The sequence below is a fragment of the Curcuma longa genome, chromosome 17, assembly GCF_044706935.1.
Source record: "Curcuma longa cultivar G26 ecotype Majalengka, Jawa Barat chromosome 17, ITB_CL_G26_1.1, whole genome shotgun sequence".
Lineage (NCBI taxonomy): Eukaryota > Viridiplantae > Streptophyta > Magnoliopsida > Zingiberales > Zingiberaceae > Curcuma > Curcuma longa.
The window spans coordinates 3,529,366-3,547,179 of NC_133877.1; the positions used below are offsets into that span (position 1 = coordinate 3,529,366).

The 17,814-nt window shown below is 38.3% G+C and overlaps 3 protein-coding genes across 5 annotated transcripts in view; 1 reads left to right on the plus strand and 2 right to left on the minus strand.

Annotated features, from left to right (window-relative positions):
* Window positions 1-64: 64 nt before the first annotated feature.
* On the plus strand, window positions 65-4,775 carry LOC141811653 (uncharacterized). Of its 2 annotated transcripts, XM_074699678.1 has the most exons (7): window positions 65-950; window positions 1,050-1,356; window positions 1,580-1,859; window positions 2,831-2,938; window positions 3,034-3,312; window positions 3,596-3,739; window positions 4,181-4,775. In XM_074699678.1, the coding sequence occupies exons 1-7, from the start codon at window positions 185-187 to the stop codon at window positions 4,367-4,369; spliced, it is 2,073 nt and encodes a 690-aa protein (XP_074555779.1). In that variant the 5' UTR covers window positions 65-184; the 3' UTR covers window positions 4,370-4,775. The 2 variants fall into 2 exon arrangements, with proteins under 2 accessions (XP_074555779.1, XP_074555778.1); XM_074699677.1 differs by having other exon boundaries at window positions 65-1,356.
* Window positions 4,776-5,037: 262 nt separating this feature from the next.
* Window positions 5,038-8,487, minus strand: LOC141811724 (65-kDa microtubule-associated protein 6-like). Of its 2 annotated transcripts, none has more exons than XM_074699769.1 (11): window positions 8,090-8,487; window positions 7,794-7,997; window positions 7,317-7,568; window positions 6,958-7,173; window positions 6,731-6,892; window positions 6,501-6,660; window positions 6,258-6,409; window positions 5,982-6,069; window positions 5,836-5,909; window positions 5,681-5,755; window positions 5,038-5,581 (listed from the first exon to the last, which is right to left on the minus strand). In XM_074699769.1, exons 1-11 carry the CDS (start codon window positions 8,153-8,155, stop codon window positions 5,252-5,254), a joined length of 1,779 nt encoding a protein of 592 aa, XP_074555870.1. In that variant the 5' UTR covers window positions 8,156-8,487; the 3' UTR covers window positions 5,038-5,251. The 2 variants fall into 2 exon arrangements, with proteins under 2 accessions (XP_074555870.1, XP_074555869.1); XM_074699768.1 differs by having other exon boundaries at window positions 5,038-5,584.
* A 1,951-nt stretch (window positions 8,488-10,438) lies between these two features.
* The window catches only part of LOC141811538 (uncharacterized), an 11,684-nt gene continuing 4,308 nt past the window's right edge, over window positions 10,439-17,814 (minus strand). Inside the window, exons 6-13 of the mRNA XM_074699561.1 lie at window positions 15,215-15,907; window positions 14,806-14,919; window positions 12,803-12,897; window positions 12,581-12,698; window positions 12,078-12,197; window positions 11,879-11,991; window positions 11,653-11,807; window positions 10,439-11,484 (exon numbers count right to left, since the gene is read on the minus strand). Coding sequence (XP_074555662.1) covers window positions 10,800-11,484; window positions 11,653-11,807; window positions 11,879-11,991; window positions 12,078-12,197; window positions 12,581-12,698; window positions 12,803-12,897; window positions 14,806-14,919; window positions 15,215-15,907 — 2,093 coding nt within the window. The 3' untranslated portion in view covers window positions 10,439-10,799. The remainder of the gene's footprint in view (window positions 11,485-11,652; window positions 11,808-11,878; window positions 11,992-12,077; window positions 12,198-12,580; window positions 12,699-12,802; window positions 12,898-14,805; window positions 14,920-15,214; window positions 15,908-17,814) is intronic.

The window sequence follows — 17,814 nt, forward strand, 5'->3', positions numbered from 1 at the left end:
GTGAGATTTTAATACAGGTGGCAGGCGAACAATTGGAAGTAGTTGGCTTTCTGTAAGTCAAGGAATTGCGGAGGACACTTCTGATTTGGTATCTGGTTTTGCAACCATTGGTGATGAATCTAATAACTATCCAAATGAGTATTGGGATTCTGATGAGTATGAAGATGATGATGATGTTGGCTACATGAGACAACCAATTGAAGATGAATCCTGGTTTCTTGCACATGAAATTGACTATCCAAGTGACAATGAGAAAGGAACACATCATGGGAGTGTGCCTGATCATCAGGACCAGGCGCCAAGAAAAGATGAAGATGATGATCAGTCTTTTGCCGAGGAAGATTCCTATTTGTCAGGCGATCAGTATTTCTTAACTAAGAATGTTGAACAAGTTGCTATTACAGAAGGACCATTGGGACATAAGATTCCAGGGGTATTTGGGAGAACAAATGAGAATGATCTAATAGCTCAATATGATGGGCAGTTAATGGATGCTGAAGAACTAAGTTTGATGCATTCAGAACCTGTTTGGCAAGGTTTTGTCACACAAAATAATGAACTAATTATGTTAGGGGATGGCCAAAACCCAATTGAAGTTGGACAAAGCCGCAAGGGTAATTCTCTTATAGAAGATGATCAGCATACTTCAATCAGGTCAATAGGTGTAGGTATTAATAGTGATGCTGCTGATATAGGCAGTGAAATTCAGGATAGCTTAATTGGAGGAAGCAGTGAAGGGGACATAGAATTCTTTCCTGATCATGATGTTACAGGGTTTGGCAGAAGGCGCCCTCAATGCGGTACAACCGATAGAGATTTGAACAAGTCAAAGAAGGAAAAGTTAAGTGAAAATAAACAAGATGGTTACATTTTGGCATATGAAAAGGATACAAGCCTGTCAGGACTGAATGTTGATGGCACCTTCTCTTTCCAGCCTCAGAAAACTACAAGTATGTTGGAGGTTGATTCTGAGAAAAGTCTATGTTCAGGGAAACCTGGTGATGCAATTGTTAATACTTTTGACGAATGTGCAAATGATATCGTTTCAGAGGACCTGCTTGCTACTTGGAGGAGAAAAAGCAGTGATTCTTCTCCTGTCAGAGGCTCCAGAGATGAGAAGACTTCTGATGCTGTGAGGTCAAGGAACTCAAGTGCATCATCAGAGTCTGACTATGTTTATGATGAAACAGACAATATCAGGAAAAGGCACTGTGAAGTAAATGAGATAAGGGAAGAAGATCCTGGAACCATATTAGATGATGAAGTAGCTGCACTGCAGGAGCAACTAAGACAGATAAAAGCGCAGGAGGAGGAATTTGAGACTTTTTATCTTAAGATAGTTCATAGGAAAAACAGGCATGCTTATCCTCGATATTGTTTTTTTGCAACATTCTGGCTGAATGATAATTGGCTTTGGTTCATATTTGTTCCTCTTCCCTCACTTTTTCCACATGAATGATCCTCACTATCTGCTTACGAAAACTCATGTTTTAGAGTTTCCATCATTTTTAGAAAAATTGGTTTTTTATTTTTAGTTTGATGATCTAACTTTCAGTTTTTCTGTTCATGTCACGTACAGAACTGGGTTTGAAGAAGACAAAAATTTTCATGTGATTTTGAATTCTGTTATTGCTGGACGTTACCATGTAACTGAATACTTGGGTTCTGCTGCATTTAGCAAAGCTATTCAGGCACATGACTTACATACTGGTATGGATGTCTGTGTTAAAATTATCAAGAATAACAAAGATTTCTTTGATCAAAGCCTTGATGAAATCAAGCTTCTGAAATTTGTTAATAAGCATGACCCTGCTGACAAGTATCATATTCTACGTCTCTATGATTATTTCTATTATCGGGTGAGTGTATGCTTACATTTTGATCATCCATTTTTATTATTCTAATTCAATCTTTGTTGTCATTATATTCCTAATCCTGATTTTATGTACAAAAGATAGGTTCAAAATAGTTCTATTATCTAGGAATGCTGGAATTGCTTGAAATAGAAGTTTTCATAATAGCTTTCATCTACAGTATCATCATTTTTACTATGAACTAAAGGTGGGTAGGGAAGGTTCAAAATTTTGAATAATGAATTTAGGTCCTAAATTAAGGTCCTTAAGGCCTTATTTATGTTTCTAGATGGATAGTCCTCTAGGAAATAAGATAATGTCTTGAAAAGTATTTGATTATATTACTGTCATAATAGTTTTATATCTCTGCATACATCAGGACCTTATAAATTTCTCAATCGATAGGCTACCTGTTTGACATTTGCATCACTCATGCATTTGCCTATAGGAGAAAAAGAAAATGAAGGGGAAATAAAAACACAGAAGCAATACATGTCCCAAAAAATTACTGAATGGATCTAAGAGCAAGGATGAGAATATTCAGGTTATACTTGTGTGTGCATCTCATTGTGCCGTAAAGCTAAAGCATGCATATAGTTTACTAAATTTGAGAGGGCAACATGGGATCTATCTCCAGCATGCACAAAACCAATGAGTTAAGCAACTTAAGCTTAGAATTTAAGTATGTTCATTATGAATTGTTTCTTGTTCTGCAAATCTTGGAAGGCATGATGTCTTAACTACTAAACTATTATTTCTGACAATGACAAATGCACCTTTCCTCTCATCATTCAACTTCTAGTGAGAATTAGGAAGTTATTACAATGGAATTAGCTCAAAATACATAGTTTCATGCATGAATTTTTGTTTCTTGTCTAAATTTTAGATGATGTTTATCATTCATTTCTTTTTAGAATATTTTGGAGTTTGATATTGTTATTTCCTTTTTGTTTTATTGATAATTTTGACCTGTGTAGGAACACTTGTTGATAGTTTGTGAACTTCTCAAAGCCAACTTATATGAATTTCACAAGTTCAATAGAGAATCTGGGGGCGAGGTTTATTTTACAATGCCTAGGCTGCAGGTGACATGCTCCACACTATTGCCCATGCTTATGATGTTACTTGTTATTTGATTTTCTCGAAGTTTTACCTTATCATTGCCATGAATTTTTTACAGTCCATTACTATTCAATGCCTGGAGGCACTTCAGTTTTTGCATGGCCTTGGGCTTATTCACTGTGATTTGAAGCCTGAAAATATATTGGTGAAGAGCTACAGTAGATGTGAAGTTAAGGTCATCGATCTTGGAAGTAGCTGTTTTGAAACAGATCATTTATGTTCATATGTACAATCACGATCTTATCGTGCGCCTGAGGTTATTCTAGGTCTCCCATATGATAAAAAGATAGACATATGGTCGCTTGGATGCATCTTAGCAGAACTTTGCACTGGAAATGTAAGTTCATAACTTGGAAAGTGATATACAACGTTTGTCTTTAATGCTGCTTATTTGTCCAATTGATTCTGGTTTATGTGGATAAATCATATGGCCAATTTAGAGATGGTTTTTATTTTCTACTTTTTTTCTTCCCTCCTACTGTATTATTCTTTTTGAAGGATGATATTAACACATCTTGCTGTTTTTTAAAGATGCATCAGTTCATAACATGAATGTTCTTTTTTACTTTGTCTCTGAAAGATTCATCTTTTATGAACAATCTGAATTCCCACTTCTGCAGGTTCTCTTCCAAAACGACTCTCCTGCAACGTTGCTAGCACGCATTATTGGAATCATCAGTCCTATTGATCAAGAGATGCTTGTGAAGGGACATGATACATACAAATATTTTACAAAAAACCACATGTTATATGAGAGGAATCAGGTTTGAGCCTCTGATATCTAGTCTATGTTAAAAGCAACTTTCCAATCTTGCTCCAGTCTTTCTATAAACTGGTAAACATGCATTTTAAATTACCATAAAAATGAGATCATTTAGATGATTGTACTGAAAGAATAAAGGACAGTCAAGTTTTCATATGACACTCATGCTTTGCAGCATTTGAACATGCCCCATTTGAAAACTCCATATTCTTCTATTTTTGCCATTATCCATGAGCCTTTGAAAGATACACATATTTACTATTTGTAACTATTCATCATCATAAAATTAGATGCTACTCTTTTTATCTTAATGTGGTGAAGGTCGCTAGTTCTCTCTCAGATTTTTTTTTTTTTTTAAAGTTGAAAGCATGGAAGAGAAGCATTCCTCTAATGCGTTGATTCTCAATTTCATTGTTGATTTCTCAATTTCATTGTCTTTTAGGACACGAACAAGCTAGAATATTTGATCCCAAAGAAAACATCGCTACGTCACCGTCTACCAATGGGCGATCAAGGCTTCATTGATTTTATTGCATACCTTCTTGAAGTGAACCCGAAGAAGCGCCCGAGTGCTTTAGATGCACTTAACCATCCATGGCTTTCATATCCTTACGAACCAATATCATCTTGAGCTATCCATGGCTGGCAGTTGCTGCATTATCAATCAGTCTCGGTGAAAGTTCTCATTGTTATCATCCAACACATATAGATGATATTGTAGCAGACCGGTCACAGGCAAGACAGTGAAGTTCACCTCAAGTCACACAGACAAGGTCAGCCTAGGTGACTTCAAGAGTTTGAAATCAATTCCATTTTTTTTTCTTGGTGCCTAGTGTTGTGTGAGATTAGGATCTTACTGCTCTTCATGGAGTGTTCTTGTAATCTTACTAGCTCCTTTTATTATTATTTTGTGTTGGAAGTCAAAGAGTGTACTTGAGATGCACTCTGTGATGCCATTTTCGCCCAGGTCCTGTTGTATATTATGTGATTATTATCCAGGCCTATCAAATTTTGGCCTTTTTAAAATTTTAGCTACATTCTGCAAACATTTTGTGCAAAGCAAATTCCAGGAAGGTAGGATTTGTTCATGGAATGCCAAACAAAAATGCAGAAAATGATTTCTGAATTATGCCATACGCATGATCCATCGCAACCATTCTGTAAACCTTTGTGAAGAAGCTTTGGGTTGCCACTCAGTCTGCCATGCCATGGAACTCACAGATCTTTCGATCGGATGTTGAGCATGTTCATAATATATATCTTTACAAAATAGTTATGAAGATCATAGTTTACGTTTATAAACTCAACTGAATATGATAGAACAATGATATAAAGCTTCTTAAAGCTTGAAGCAAGTGTAGTGCAAAGGACATCTAAAATAACCACTGAGCCATTTCCTTCATCTACTAAATCTTCTTAACACACTGATGCTCTTAGATCAGACTCGTATTCCTACAGATTAAGATGCAAATGAAACATGCGACATGATTATCGAATGGCACAAACCTGAGAGTTATGTGAGGGGTGGAGACTCAGGTTCAGAACTTGTAATGGGCGTGAACAAAGATACTGTATCCTCTCCTGACATTGGCCCAAAGTTCAACGATGTCCCGGATAGACGACGCTGCATCTCCTTTAAGTACATACCGGAATCGCGAGAACAGGATCGGTGTATGAGTGACTTGGGGCTTGCATTGCCGGCAACAGTGGCCCATTGTGGAGTGGGAGTCATAGAACCATTTTCATTTGGCTTCCTTCTAAAATTGTTGTTCCTTCTTGAACTCAATTTAGACACATAAACTGCTTCCTTCCCTGTGGGGAACAGATTTTGCAGTTTCTTTTGCTGCTGTTAAGAACAACAGTAATAGCAAGTAAAAAAAGAAGATTTTGAAGCAAAAATATGGAAGAGTGGTGCTAGACAAGAATAATAATGTATATATACTCGATATCGCCTTTTCAATTCTTCCTTCTGTAGCCTTAACAATTTGTACTCTTCCAATATCGACACCAACGAAACCTGTAACAATTAAAAGCAAAACCAAAAGATAAATCACCAGATGACACATTAGTTCCAGATAAGAATCAAAATCCTCTTACCCCATCATACAAGAAAGGCATCCGTCTTTCTATCTCCCACACAAATATTTTGTTCATTAATTTGTCGACCATATCTGCAACAAAAACTAAGGAATTCAATCATAGACTAAGTGAAGAAGCAATAAAGCAGGCCAACCAAGTTGTACCTGATATTTTGTTGACGGTAGCCCGTGCTTTCTCTGCTCGTTTTAGATTCAAGTGGAAACCTCTTCCAGCAATGTACTTGTTTGGATCCTGAATCCAGAAGAAGCCAAGTCCAAGTCAGTCAGTCGATTATTAAGTAACTTAAACATGGTGGATAGATGAGCGAAGTAGAGAATTATGGCATTGTTGTATGAATCCATTTGAAGATGGAGAGTGTAAAACTAGATATTTTACAATATAATTCTGAGCTTGGCAAATAGAAATGCTAATTAGTCTACCTGATCATAACCTTCAAGCCAGCTCTCCTCATCACATGCAGCGAGCCATTTGTTTACCCCATCCATGATTTCTTTCCTGATAACAGTTTCTTCTTTGGCTTTTGAAATTTGCATTTCGATGTTAGCAAGAAGTTCAGAAGAACTCAGAACACCTGGAAACCGATAAGAATCACAACAAGTGACTTGATGCCATATGTTCTTCATTACTCTCAACATGGCTTCAAATGTGTGTCATACATTTACCTGAATCTATCTCTGCGTTGACATTCTCTGGAGCTGTGCTCTTATCAGGTTCAATGTGTGCAGTTCTGCATATCTCCTCTAGTTCTGCCCTTTTAATCAGAACAAGTTCTCTTATTCTAGTCGCTTTAAGGTTTATCAGCCTCTCAACTTCAGCCTCCAACTGTTAAGCAATACTCTCATAAACCGCTTTTCGTTCAAAATTATGTTAGTAAAGCTTCAACAAATCTAACCTTCCCAATTGTGTCAAGAGAGTAGACACCAGAGCACCCAATGTCATGTTCATGTTCAGGTGATTTCAGAATGTGTTCTATTTCTCCATAGTATTTTCGCTCTTCGTCCGGTGTCTCCAACATGTTCCACAGATCTAACAGTGATCTCGCTGCTTGCGATAACTACAAATCATAAATGCTGTGTCAAAATGTATCATTGAGAATTAGACTTGAAGATCATCATCAACCTTTTCTTTTCGTATGTTCTTCTCAGTTTCTAGCTTCAGGATGGCTTGGGATAGCCCCTCGAGTGTGGAATCAGTAATGTTTGTCGAATGTTTTCCACCATTATCGTGCAGGCTAGGGTGCACTGAATCGACTGTCTTTCGAAAGTCCTCTTCGAGCAGACCACATAAAGAGTAAATCTCATTTACAAACTCCAAAACTTTCTGAAGGCGATCGGACTGAAGAAGAAGAATTAGTTCTCAAAGAAGTATAAAATCAATGGCAAAGTAACCTAAAAGAAAATTTAGATGAAGAAATTATAGTTTTTTTGACATCCTTCAACCAGGCAGAGTAATCCAAGCTGCATAAGCAAGAAACATACCTTATCCTTCTGGAGTCCCTTCAACTGTAACTGATACTCAGTGAGTCTTCGAATCGACAAGTCATCTTGTTCAATCTCAACAGCATTAGTTGGAGGAGGATGGCAAGTGGTTCCTTCAATCTCTGCTTTAATCTTCTCAATCTGTGACTGCACATCTGTGAATTGTCTCGATCGTTCCTCTCTTATTTCGCGTAGAACTTCCAAAAGAGGGGTAACTGAAGCAAGCTGCTCCTTCAATGGCAACTTCTCCATCTACACAACAGTGAACTGCTATGAATTCTAACTGATACAATCACCAAACGAGTGCAAAATTGCAAAAATAAAACATGTTCTTAAACCAACAGCCGAAGTTCTTTCAAAATGGTAGATAAATCTCTAGTTGATCAATCCTAAAATACCAGTATGTAGATTGAATCAAACAGTGAGTGATGTCCCATGCATGAAGATTATCAAATGGAAGAAAGCAAGGAAGATTACCTTTCGGTGGAGACTGCGTTCATCAAGAACAGCCACAAGAGAAGCAACCTCTGCTTCTTTGGCCGCCACTGAGTGATGAAGGTGAGCCCTAGCTCTGCCGGCTTCTACGATCTTCTTCTGGTATATCTGCCTGCACTCGCTCTCCAATTCCAACACCATGCGGTCCATGTCCTCCTTGCTTTCCCCAATCTCCGTCCATATTTGCTGTTCCAACAAATCGGCATGAACGATGAAGAACCAGGGAAACCCTAAATTTACAATCTTTTCCAACAATAAGGTAGAAGAGAAGAATGAACCTTAAGCTCTCCGACGAAATCACCAAAGCCGGTCGTAATCTCCACCTCTAACCCTAAACTCGCCATCTCTTCTTTCCTTCTCCGCCCCTCAATCCGTCGGCGAGGAGGAGGAGGAGACGAAGAACAATAATGAGCCAAACACCAACTTCCCGCTCGCTTGTTTCTTCCTCGAGCGGAAACGTGATCGAACTCGCCGCGTGCGCAGAAAGGAACGACTTTTCCGCTTTCCTTCTCCTGCAAGACGGGATTTTTGGCTCTTCTTCTTGCTTTGCAAGGTTGTTTGTCAGAAATGGCTGAACTGGAAATGGAAGTCGGCGTCTTCAAGAGCGGGCAACGCCAAATCGAACACCAGCAGAAAGCGACGGCGCTTGTGCGCACTAATCAACCAGGGTAAAGGAAGAAACTAGCAAAGATTGAGATGGGATCGATCCCTGGAGGAAGAAAGAGCGGGTCTTTATAGCTGCTTCCGGCTCTTCATCGATCGTAGTTTATGGCACTTCTGTTGGTAAAATTCCGAACAGGAGCGATCGAGCAGCAGTGCAGATGTTGTTGTCGACGAACGATGGCGCACTGGTTTTCTGTTGTTTATTATTTTTCGTCGTCGTTTAGTTCTCGATCCAAAATATTCTTTTTACGTGCATGAATATTCAAGATCGTGCAGTCGCACGAGTTCTTGTTAGTTCCAGCCTTCGTTCATGGCGATGGTGGCAGTTCGAATTCAACAGACGCCATGTCGCCATGCACTAACTACTGTATATATATTCTAAAATTAAAATTCGAAGATTGAAAGAAACAAATTTTCAAAAACTTGCTTCAGAATCAAAAGTAGTTTGATTTTTTATTTTTATCCATTTTCAATGATCGGAATAATGTTTCACAACTTCTGGCAGAAGAAGAATGATCTTTAGTTTTCCAGAACAAATCTAAAATTTATATTTAAAAAAAACTGCTTGAACAAGACAAAACGAGAAAAAGAAAGAGTAATGTTTTGATTGAATTGACAAATTGAAGTCAATTATTTGAAAATATGAAAATTGCTTCCGGCCAAGATGATCAATATGACATCGCAACCTCTAACGGTGGCGGTGGAGCTTTCACGTCACCGGCGGCCATCGGAAAGCTGCCCGTTGTTAATTCTGTTCTCTGCGTTTGTTCGGTGGGCTCGGGCCGTTGGTTGGCGGGTAATAATCTCCACGTCGAAAGCAGCGGGAGAAAGAAGGAATCGACCATGCAACTGTACTTTCTTATTTCTTTAAGAGCGGAAAAAAACAATTAATAATAATTAATGTGAAGAACAGAAAGAAAAAAAAAAGAAGGAATTAAAAACAGAAAAAGAAAAATATTAGATTAGATTGATCGATTCAAGCGATTTGTATAAATTAAACAAATATGGTCTGTTCAGATGAAATAATTTACTTGATTCATTTTATTTGACTTGCTTGATTAGGCAATTTATTCTAAGTGACGTATTTAGCTCATTTGACCGATTTAAGTCGCCCAATAATGTCTGAATTGATTAGATAATGGACTTAATATTTTAAATATACTTTTTAATTAAAAAATAAAAAATATTTTAAAAATCTTGAGGAATTCAATAAATTTTGGTATGAACCAAAAGCACAATCATTTAATTTAATTAATAGGAAGCAGATGTTTGGTTTTTAATTGATTGATTGATTCGAACTCGATGGCGAGTGGTCATAGCAATCGGGCGAGACAGCTTAATCTTCCAATCCTGATCAGCCTGTGTTTTTTTGTTCCAAGGAAGTAGTGTGTCAGCGTCAGTGATTTAGGAAGTTCCAATCAGACGCCATTTTTTCACCGGCATTGGAATTAAACAGATTACTTCAAATTTTCCTTCTGTTTTTTATTTTAGTTGTTAGAAATACTGTTTCATAAAAAAATTGATAATCTTAATTAGTCGCATTGACTCAATCCCTGAGGTAACCGATCCAATCTCATGAAAATTTCTCATCGACCACCAGGGTAAATCGAGAAACGCACACAGCGGTCAACTCAGATACCCAACATTCTTTGATTGTGATCCCCATTTAAAGAAAAATTTCTACAAACACGCCATAACTGAGAATCGAATCGTGAGTGCCTGGGTGACAACCTGAATATCCTACAGCGGCACCATGACCCCAGGGACTAGAAATACTGCTTCATAGTCTCCTCTCGAAGTAGCATTGCCTCAACATTGTACGACCATCAAAATTAATCTATAATACATCGTAATTAGGAATCAATGGATACCCATTGCACTGTAACCGTAGCTCCTGAGACTTCCAAAAAATAATTGCAAGTTCTATAGGTGTTGTGTCTAGATGATATATGAATACGCATGTCATCAAATATAAATAATAACTCCTTTCAATTCCGTGTCTAACAGCTAATGAACAACCCGTAGTGTTAATTAATCTAACTTTGCCCATCCAAAGAAGTCATTGTCGAGTTTTGTTGTATACCGTGGTAACTAATGCAGGTTTAGCGACATTTTAAGTGTATGGCTTGAGAGAGCCTACAAAAATTAGATGTTTTGACCTAATCTGTGAAAATGGGAAGATATTGCTTACCAATGCTTCTGCCACTCTTTACACTTGATCCAAAACTCTTCTGTAGTTTCTGATTATCCTGCAATGGCTCCAAATGAATATCGTCTTCCCCCTTTGTTTATTTCTACTTCACGGTACTTTCGGGAAGATTGCCATCAGCTTTTGTCAACAGAATTGTGGTGTTCATGGTTAGAGACAGCACTAGCAGTGCCCAAGCACCCATTGCGCTCAGGATCAGGCCCACTCAAAATTGTGGTAATAATATTCTGGGAAGAATTGGAAGAAGCAGCATTACTGCTAGAGACTGGCTTCTCAGAACCATTGTCGTTGATACCTTGAGCAGAAATTGGTGGTACTGGTAGCTGCTGAGTTGCGTATGTATGAGTAGATCCTGGGGGAAGGAAGACACCAGTACCAGGAACAGGAGGTCGCGGACCGGCTGGGTGCCTAGGAGGAGCTGCTGTTGTCCACCCAATGGTTGTGGGAGGCATTGCTGGCAGAGCCAGAGAAGCCACTGTGGGAGCTGCTGCAAAGAGTGGCTGGACAACAGTTGGCGGTGGCATATTTTGCTGGCCTTGCTGCTTGTGTAGAACGCCATTGGCGGGCATCATTCCAAATGGTTTATGCGCAGATGGATAACGGAAGAAGTTTGATGGCCTAACTGATGTTGGGATGGAGACTGGATTTGCATCATATGAAGTGGAGAACAAACCTTCTGATGGAAGAAGAGTTTTCTTTGGCTGATGCTTTCCAAAGGTTAGAAGTATTTGTTTCTTGTGAAGGGAAGGGATAGCACGTTTCGCTAGATCCGCACTTTTCCCTTGCATCAGGACAAGAGACCTTGAATAGAAGTAGATTGCACAAGTGAGACCTCTAGAAACGATTGTTCAAATAAATAGTGATTCCAGAAAAGCAATACTTTATATCAAAGAGAATTATCATAGATGACATGGGTGTCACTAGTAATAGGGCCTTGAGAGTTTGGAACTTGGTGAAATAGAAACATACCCTGCAGTTATAGGGAGTTTAAGGGAACCATCATAATCTCCTTTGTGATTGGATCCCACTGCTTTGCCATATACAATATCGCAATCCGACAAGAATAAATTACAAATTGGCCTACCGAACCAAGATGGCCATGAATGAGGCTGTGAATAATCCCCCTTTACATGGAAACAAATGTCAGCTAACTTGAACAAAATCACAAGAACTTTCACACATAAAAATTCCTTACCTCGTTGAAAAAATCAATGACACAAAAATCAGGTTTGACTGGCAAAACTTGCATCTCAAACAAGCAGTCAAAGACACTACAAAGTATGCTAGGAATGGCCTCTATCTTCCTCTCTAAAATATTGAATTGAAGTTAACAAGGATATGTATACATTTGAGGATTTAAAAAAAAAAAAGGAAAATGTGTAGGTATCAAATACCTTCAGAGCTCAGAGTTCTATGTTCATCTTCTATAGACCCTTCGTTAGTAAGCATGCCTAGCTGAATCATCTCTCTTCCATGTCCTTTCATTGGTCTTTTTAGTGTAACAAATGTTTGCCCTGCTTTACATGCAAGAATGTTAAAAATCAGAGCTAGCAATGCAACTAAGCAAATCGTGTAGGACAGAAATAGTTCAGTGGATCTAATTCTTCATCGGCACTTGTTATAGCTTCATCCCACATAATGTTTACAGTATGCCTAATCTACCATAGAACAATTCTCGCTACATAAACCTATAATTAGTGCCTTCAATTAGAATAACATTAGATTATCAATCACGGGAAAAAGGTAATTCTGATTAGTTAAAGTAATGGTTTCAGGATATTATACGTCATGGATAAGGATATATACCTATAAACAAATCCCTAAACGAAGAATAATAATATTATAAATCAATAATCACATATCGTGCAAAAGACGAGATGGATTAAGCAAAGCTTGCCTGAAAGTTCTCCTCTGTGGCCTGCAGCTCTCATTTCATTAGCTAACAAAACAAGTTTAGTGACCTCTGAGCTATCCAGAAAATCCTCATAAAGTTTAAGCCCTTCAACAACATTGACCTACAAGTTGTACAGTGGAAACTAAAAACCAAGTCGTATAATAAAACTAAACGCCCACATTCAAATCTTACAATTATATGATGTACTTCTCATATAGAACATACCATCATGCCATCACATGTTTCTTTGGCCACGAATTCTTTTGACGCTGATATTACCTTTTGGATTCTAGCTTGATTTGAGGTCATAATTGTGTTATCTGTAGCAGCATCATTTCAAGTCTCCAATTATTTAAATCGATGCAAAAGAAACAGTAAAAAAAAGTAAAGGTGTGGCTGTTGACATTTCTAAGGCATAATAATAAAAACTACTGATTGATTATTGGAACTTAAACACAAGAAAACAGATATTAACAGTCAAGAACATATAAACTTTTCCTATTAACAAACAAATAAACAAGAGCGTGCATATTGGAAGTGCCAGTTAGGGCAGATCGTAAGGGCTTGAAGAAGTTGTTGCCAAGGTCATGAGCTGGAGACTCACCTTCATCAAAAAGATTGGGGATGGAAGCTTAAAGACTTCCATTATATATATTTCTAGGAAAAAAAAAAAAGAGCCTTCCCATTAAGTAAAACAGTCACTAAAACTTGAAAGTATGCATAGAAATCTAATTAGGACTGGTTTATGAAGGTTTGATTACAGAACTATGGTTGAACTTGAATGTAATTTACAACTAACAAAACAAAAACTAGTAGTTAAAACCTTCTTTGTAAATTTTCAGATATTCCATATTAATGTCCCAGAGAAAGGCGAATTTCTTACAAGGATGCTTTGTCATAAAATAAAAGTTGGATAAAATAAAAGCAATGATGGATGCTTATGGCATAGTGTAAGTGCTCCTTGCATCAAAGCAAAGTTATCACTAAGTATTATAAGACCCAAAAAAAATTCTATATCTAACCCAATTAATGCTTTTAGACGGTAGTTTTGAAACAAAGATTGGAAATTTTCTATTTGACAATTCAGTTCCAATATGAACTGAGGAATAACTGAATCCTGAATGATACTAGAGTACAATTGTTTAAACCAGTCGATATTTCATTGTAGCTTATTGGAATTGCTTTCTATTGTTTTTTTAGAGCAAGTGTTACATAGATTTGCATTACTCAGACGTTTAAGCCTTGGTCCACTCATATATGCATTTTAATTATATTGCCATGTATTACTCAATCTACATGACAACCTTATATGCCATCGCTGGGCTTGTAGTAGATCAGGTTAAAACCTAAAGGTACCACTACAACTTCTATAAAAAGGAGAAGGCTCAAAATACAATAAAATTCTTCTCATTATGCTTCCTAGGACCATATATGTATCAGGAGGCTTAAATCAAAAAAGATATTGGGGATGAGGGCATCTATGTAGGACTTGATGCACAGAATTCAGTATTCCGAATACGAGTCATAGTGCAAAACCATACTTACCAAAATTCAGGAATGTGTTCCAACCAAAATATGATCAGGAATTTGGAAGATTGAGAACCAACAACATTCTATGACTCACAATAAACATGACTTCATCTAAGAACAAATAAGTCAGGCCCAAGAATCTATGAAAAAGATTCAGTTTAAAAATACATGAAGAACAATTAAAAAGGAAGAAAAAAATTTTACACTGAAACAAGTTGAATTTCCTCCATTAACGATTCATATTCAAGTAAAACAGCAATATCAGTATTGCATTTGTCATGGTGCTAGTGTGGCATTCGTGTATCCAATTCCTATTGCGCCATCATATTTCAGTTCACAATGATAAATAATGACTAGGCTTCCTTCAAAATGTAGTTAATTTTATGTGAAATCAAACTTCCTAAAAATTCAATTTAGATAGTGTAAAACTAGCTGAACTTGCTACATATAAGTGAAAAACTTTGAATGATAAGGGTGCCAATGAGTGTTAATTACAAATCATATATGTGCTGCAAGACTTTCATTTTGTATTGTTTATTGCTCAGGTTTCAACTACGCTCATGCTACAGTTAATTTCCAGCATTCCCACCCCATATTGAGCACAATATCTTTCATGTCATTTCCAAGACCAATTCAGTTATTGTGAATAGTACTCTTTATCTAAACCAGTTTTGCCATTGTTAGAGAAAAATGCATACCTCCAAAGTCTGAGTCTTGACTATGGCTCACAGTAGCAGCTTCTAACTTAATAACATCAGCTGGCCTATTTCCATCCTTCATGCAATAATTTTCCACCGGCCTATGTGAGTTTTCTGAATGCATTTAGTTGCATATCAGATCATAGTTAACCTTGAGCATTCTCAAGTATACGAGTCTTATTCAAAGTTTGAACAAACGAAAAATCTAAAAGAGGGTGCTTCTTGCATAAAAGGATCATGCTAGTCATTATGAAAACTATGGCTTATAGTTTGATTGTGTGTAATCTAGAGATGGTAACGTTGCTATGCACTAATTAGGACAAAAGACAGTGAATTTCTATTTATCTTCTACCAGTGTTAATATACATTACTATAACCACAGACTCGTTAACTGAAAGCCAAAGCTCACCATCCTTCTCAGCAAGAGGCAAAGAATCAATAGCCTGTGACATCTGCACATTGTTCTGGTTCACGTTCTTATTTGGACCTACTTTATGCTCCATCTGCTCGACCTTTCCATCCTCAGACGCAACCGTGCCAGAAACAGGAGATACACGACTCTCTCGAGCCCCATCAGATAGATGCCCAGACCTATGTCCAAATCCAAATTTCCTCCCATCCTTCTCCTTCTGGCCGTACAATTGCCTCTGCCTCTGCCTCTGCTTCAGCTGCCTCAAGTCCACCACCTGCTGCAGCGCGTAGCCCACATCGGCGACCGGGAAAAATTGCTGCATGTGGAGGAAATATGTCCAGTGAAACCGCCGTTGGTGGATGGAGCCAACGACGTGATCGTACTCCCCTGGCTCGCCAGTGACCCTGAGGTGATCCATTAACAGATCGATGATCGCGTTAGCTGCCACGAACTCTCCCCGCAGCCACGAGATGAACCCGTCCCTCTCGTCCACAAACCAGTGCTGTAGCGCCTCGCTCCCGCGGACGCAGCCCACCGTTAACGGCATTGGCTCCACCGGCACTACCACCGCGTTCCCCGACACTGCCGCCATCTCCAAGTCCTCTAATTCAGACACATAACAAAAGATCCAAACCCTTTCACCTCGAAAATTGCGAGAAAAATCTCGGCCAACGAAGCAACCCCAAGTAATAATAATTTAGAAGAAAAACAAAATCGAACACAAACTCCGATCCTGGAAACGAAGGGATCAGAGGAGAGAATCCGAAGCAATGCAGCTAAAAATCGGGAAATTAATCTCGATTAGAGGATAACAAATATCGGACGCACAAACCCACTAATTCAAAGTAGATTTCTGGACCGGATAAGATTGGAGAACACAGATTATAAGGGGAAAAACTCGAGAATTCGATCGGGAGATACAACGAACTCGAGAATGAGTAAGTTCGAGTAGTTAAGAGATCGAGATCTGGGAAGTGGACGGAAGGGGGTGAGTAGGGTTTCAGAAGCAATGGAGGTCGCTTATGGTGCGCACTTTTGCTCTCTCTCTCGCGTCGCTCGCTCGCTCTTTGTAGAACCGCAGCTACGTGGAAGATGGGTTTCCCTGCGGCTGACGTCACCTTCCTAATCGGTGACGTGGCATCAGTCTGAGAAGCTTCACGGTTGATGGAGCCTTTTGAGACCGAGTCGTCTCACGACTTGCGCCAAAAATAAAAATCAAGAAAATAGATTTCACATGAAATAAACAGGATTCTGATGAATCTTTTTCTTTGCATTAAATTATCTAATGAGCACTGATAGCCGGTGGAAAACTTTCGATTTCAGAACAATTCCTCTATTGCTTTGGAGTGATTAACTGATACTGAAGATTAAATTTGGGCTTTATTTTCTCCCTTTTGGCAAGCTTGCAACAGTACGGTAGGTTAAAAAGGAAAGTATATTTCAATCGTAATTTCCAGTAACAACACAGCCGGTTAGAGTTGCACCACTGACCACTGATCTAAGGCAACCAATCAGAAAAAGTTTACACGCAAACATGAGATTACACTATATCCACATCCTGGACGAAGAAATGGAAAACAAGTAAAGAAAGTGAAAGAACAAAGGATTCAATCACTAGGCAGCTGTACAAACAAATATGACATTGCCATAGAAAATAACAGATCATTGATCTGATCTCCTAAATCCTTCAAGTTTCAAATCTCCTTGTCATAAATTTCGCATTGGACCACTTCGAGCGGCAGTCCTGAATTTGGAAGTTAAGTCAAGAAAATTTTGTTATTGAGGCAGAACATTCAACATAGTATATTTTATCTAACACAAAAGGTAATGTTCTTTTGGCTTGGATTTGCTAGTCCATTAAAAATGATGTATACTTCTCACTCTTCCTAGTTTGGTTAATGCTGCGGTTTAGATTGAAGGTAAGTCAAACTATCCCAAATCAATAATAAACAAATTCACATAGATAGATTTAGTAAGGACACCCTGCAAAATTTATAGTTTTGCCTAATGACCGACACAGTAAACAAGTTCCGAGACCTCAATATGAAGAGAGGCCAGACTTCAACTATGGAGTTTTCACAAGCAACCATGAGGGGGCTAGGCTTCTGTGAGTGCAAGTTCTTGGGTTTTGTTATTTCAGAACAAGGCTTCCACAATCAGACTTCAACGACAAGTTGTGACCAGGGATTTTCTGTCTGTAGGCTCTATTCTTTCATCTCCTGCTCTTTCCTCCCCTAATCTTCTTTCTCTTCTCTTCTTCCTCCTCCCGAATTCCTTCATCCTCCCCAGTGCCTCCAACACCAAATATCAGCACACCCAACACAACACCCAAATCGTATCATTTCATCTGGGGATCAAAACCCCACCATGTAAGACACAAAAATATCATATGATGCCAGTGAGAAAAGAAGGCCCTGAACTAGATGAAATAAACCAACAAACATAATGTGGGAATTATATTTTACAGTGTGAATAATGTTTAAGGTGTTGCGAATTTCCTGAGATTCAAGAAGCTAAGTCATTGCTTGCATTGTGGAACGCAATAAAGAAAAAACTGGATTCACATAATGTAGCAGGGAGCAGTTCTTACCACTACA

Bases quoted from the DNA above. Each gene is read 5' to 3' on its own strand.
- LOC141811653 (XM_074699677.1), top strand. From the start codon at position 185: ATGAGACAACCAATTGAAGATGAATCCTGGTTTCTTGCACATGAAATT. The intron at 1,357-1,579 runs GCATGCTTATCC...TGTCACGTACAG, and splicing joins ATAGTTCATAGGAAAAACAG to AACTGGGTTTGAAGAAGACA. The intron at 3,740-4,180 runs GTTTGAGCCTCT...ATTGTCTTTTAG, and splicing joins TGTTATATGAGAGGAATCAG to GACACGAACAAGCTAGAATA.
- LOC141811724 (XM_074699768.1), bottom strand. From the start codon at position 8,155: ATGGCGAGTTTAGGGTTAGAGGTGGAGATTACGACCGGCTTTGGTGAT. The intron at 6,661-6,730 runs GTTAGATTTGTT...ATTGCTTAACAG, and splicing joins CTCTTGACACAATTGGGAAG to TTGGAGGCTGAAGTTGAGAG. The intron at 6,070-6,257 runs GTAGACTAATTA...TTCTGGATTCAG, and splicing joins GGCTTGAAGGTTATGATCAG to GATCCAAACAAGTACATTGC.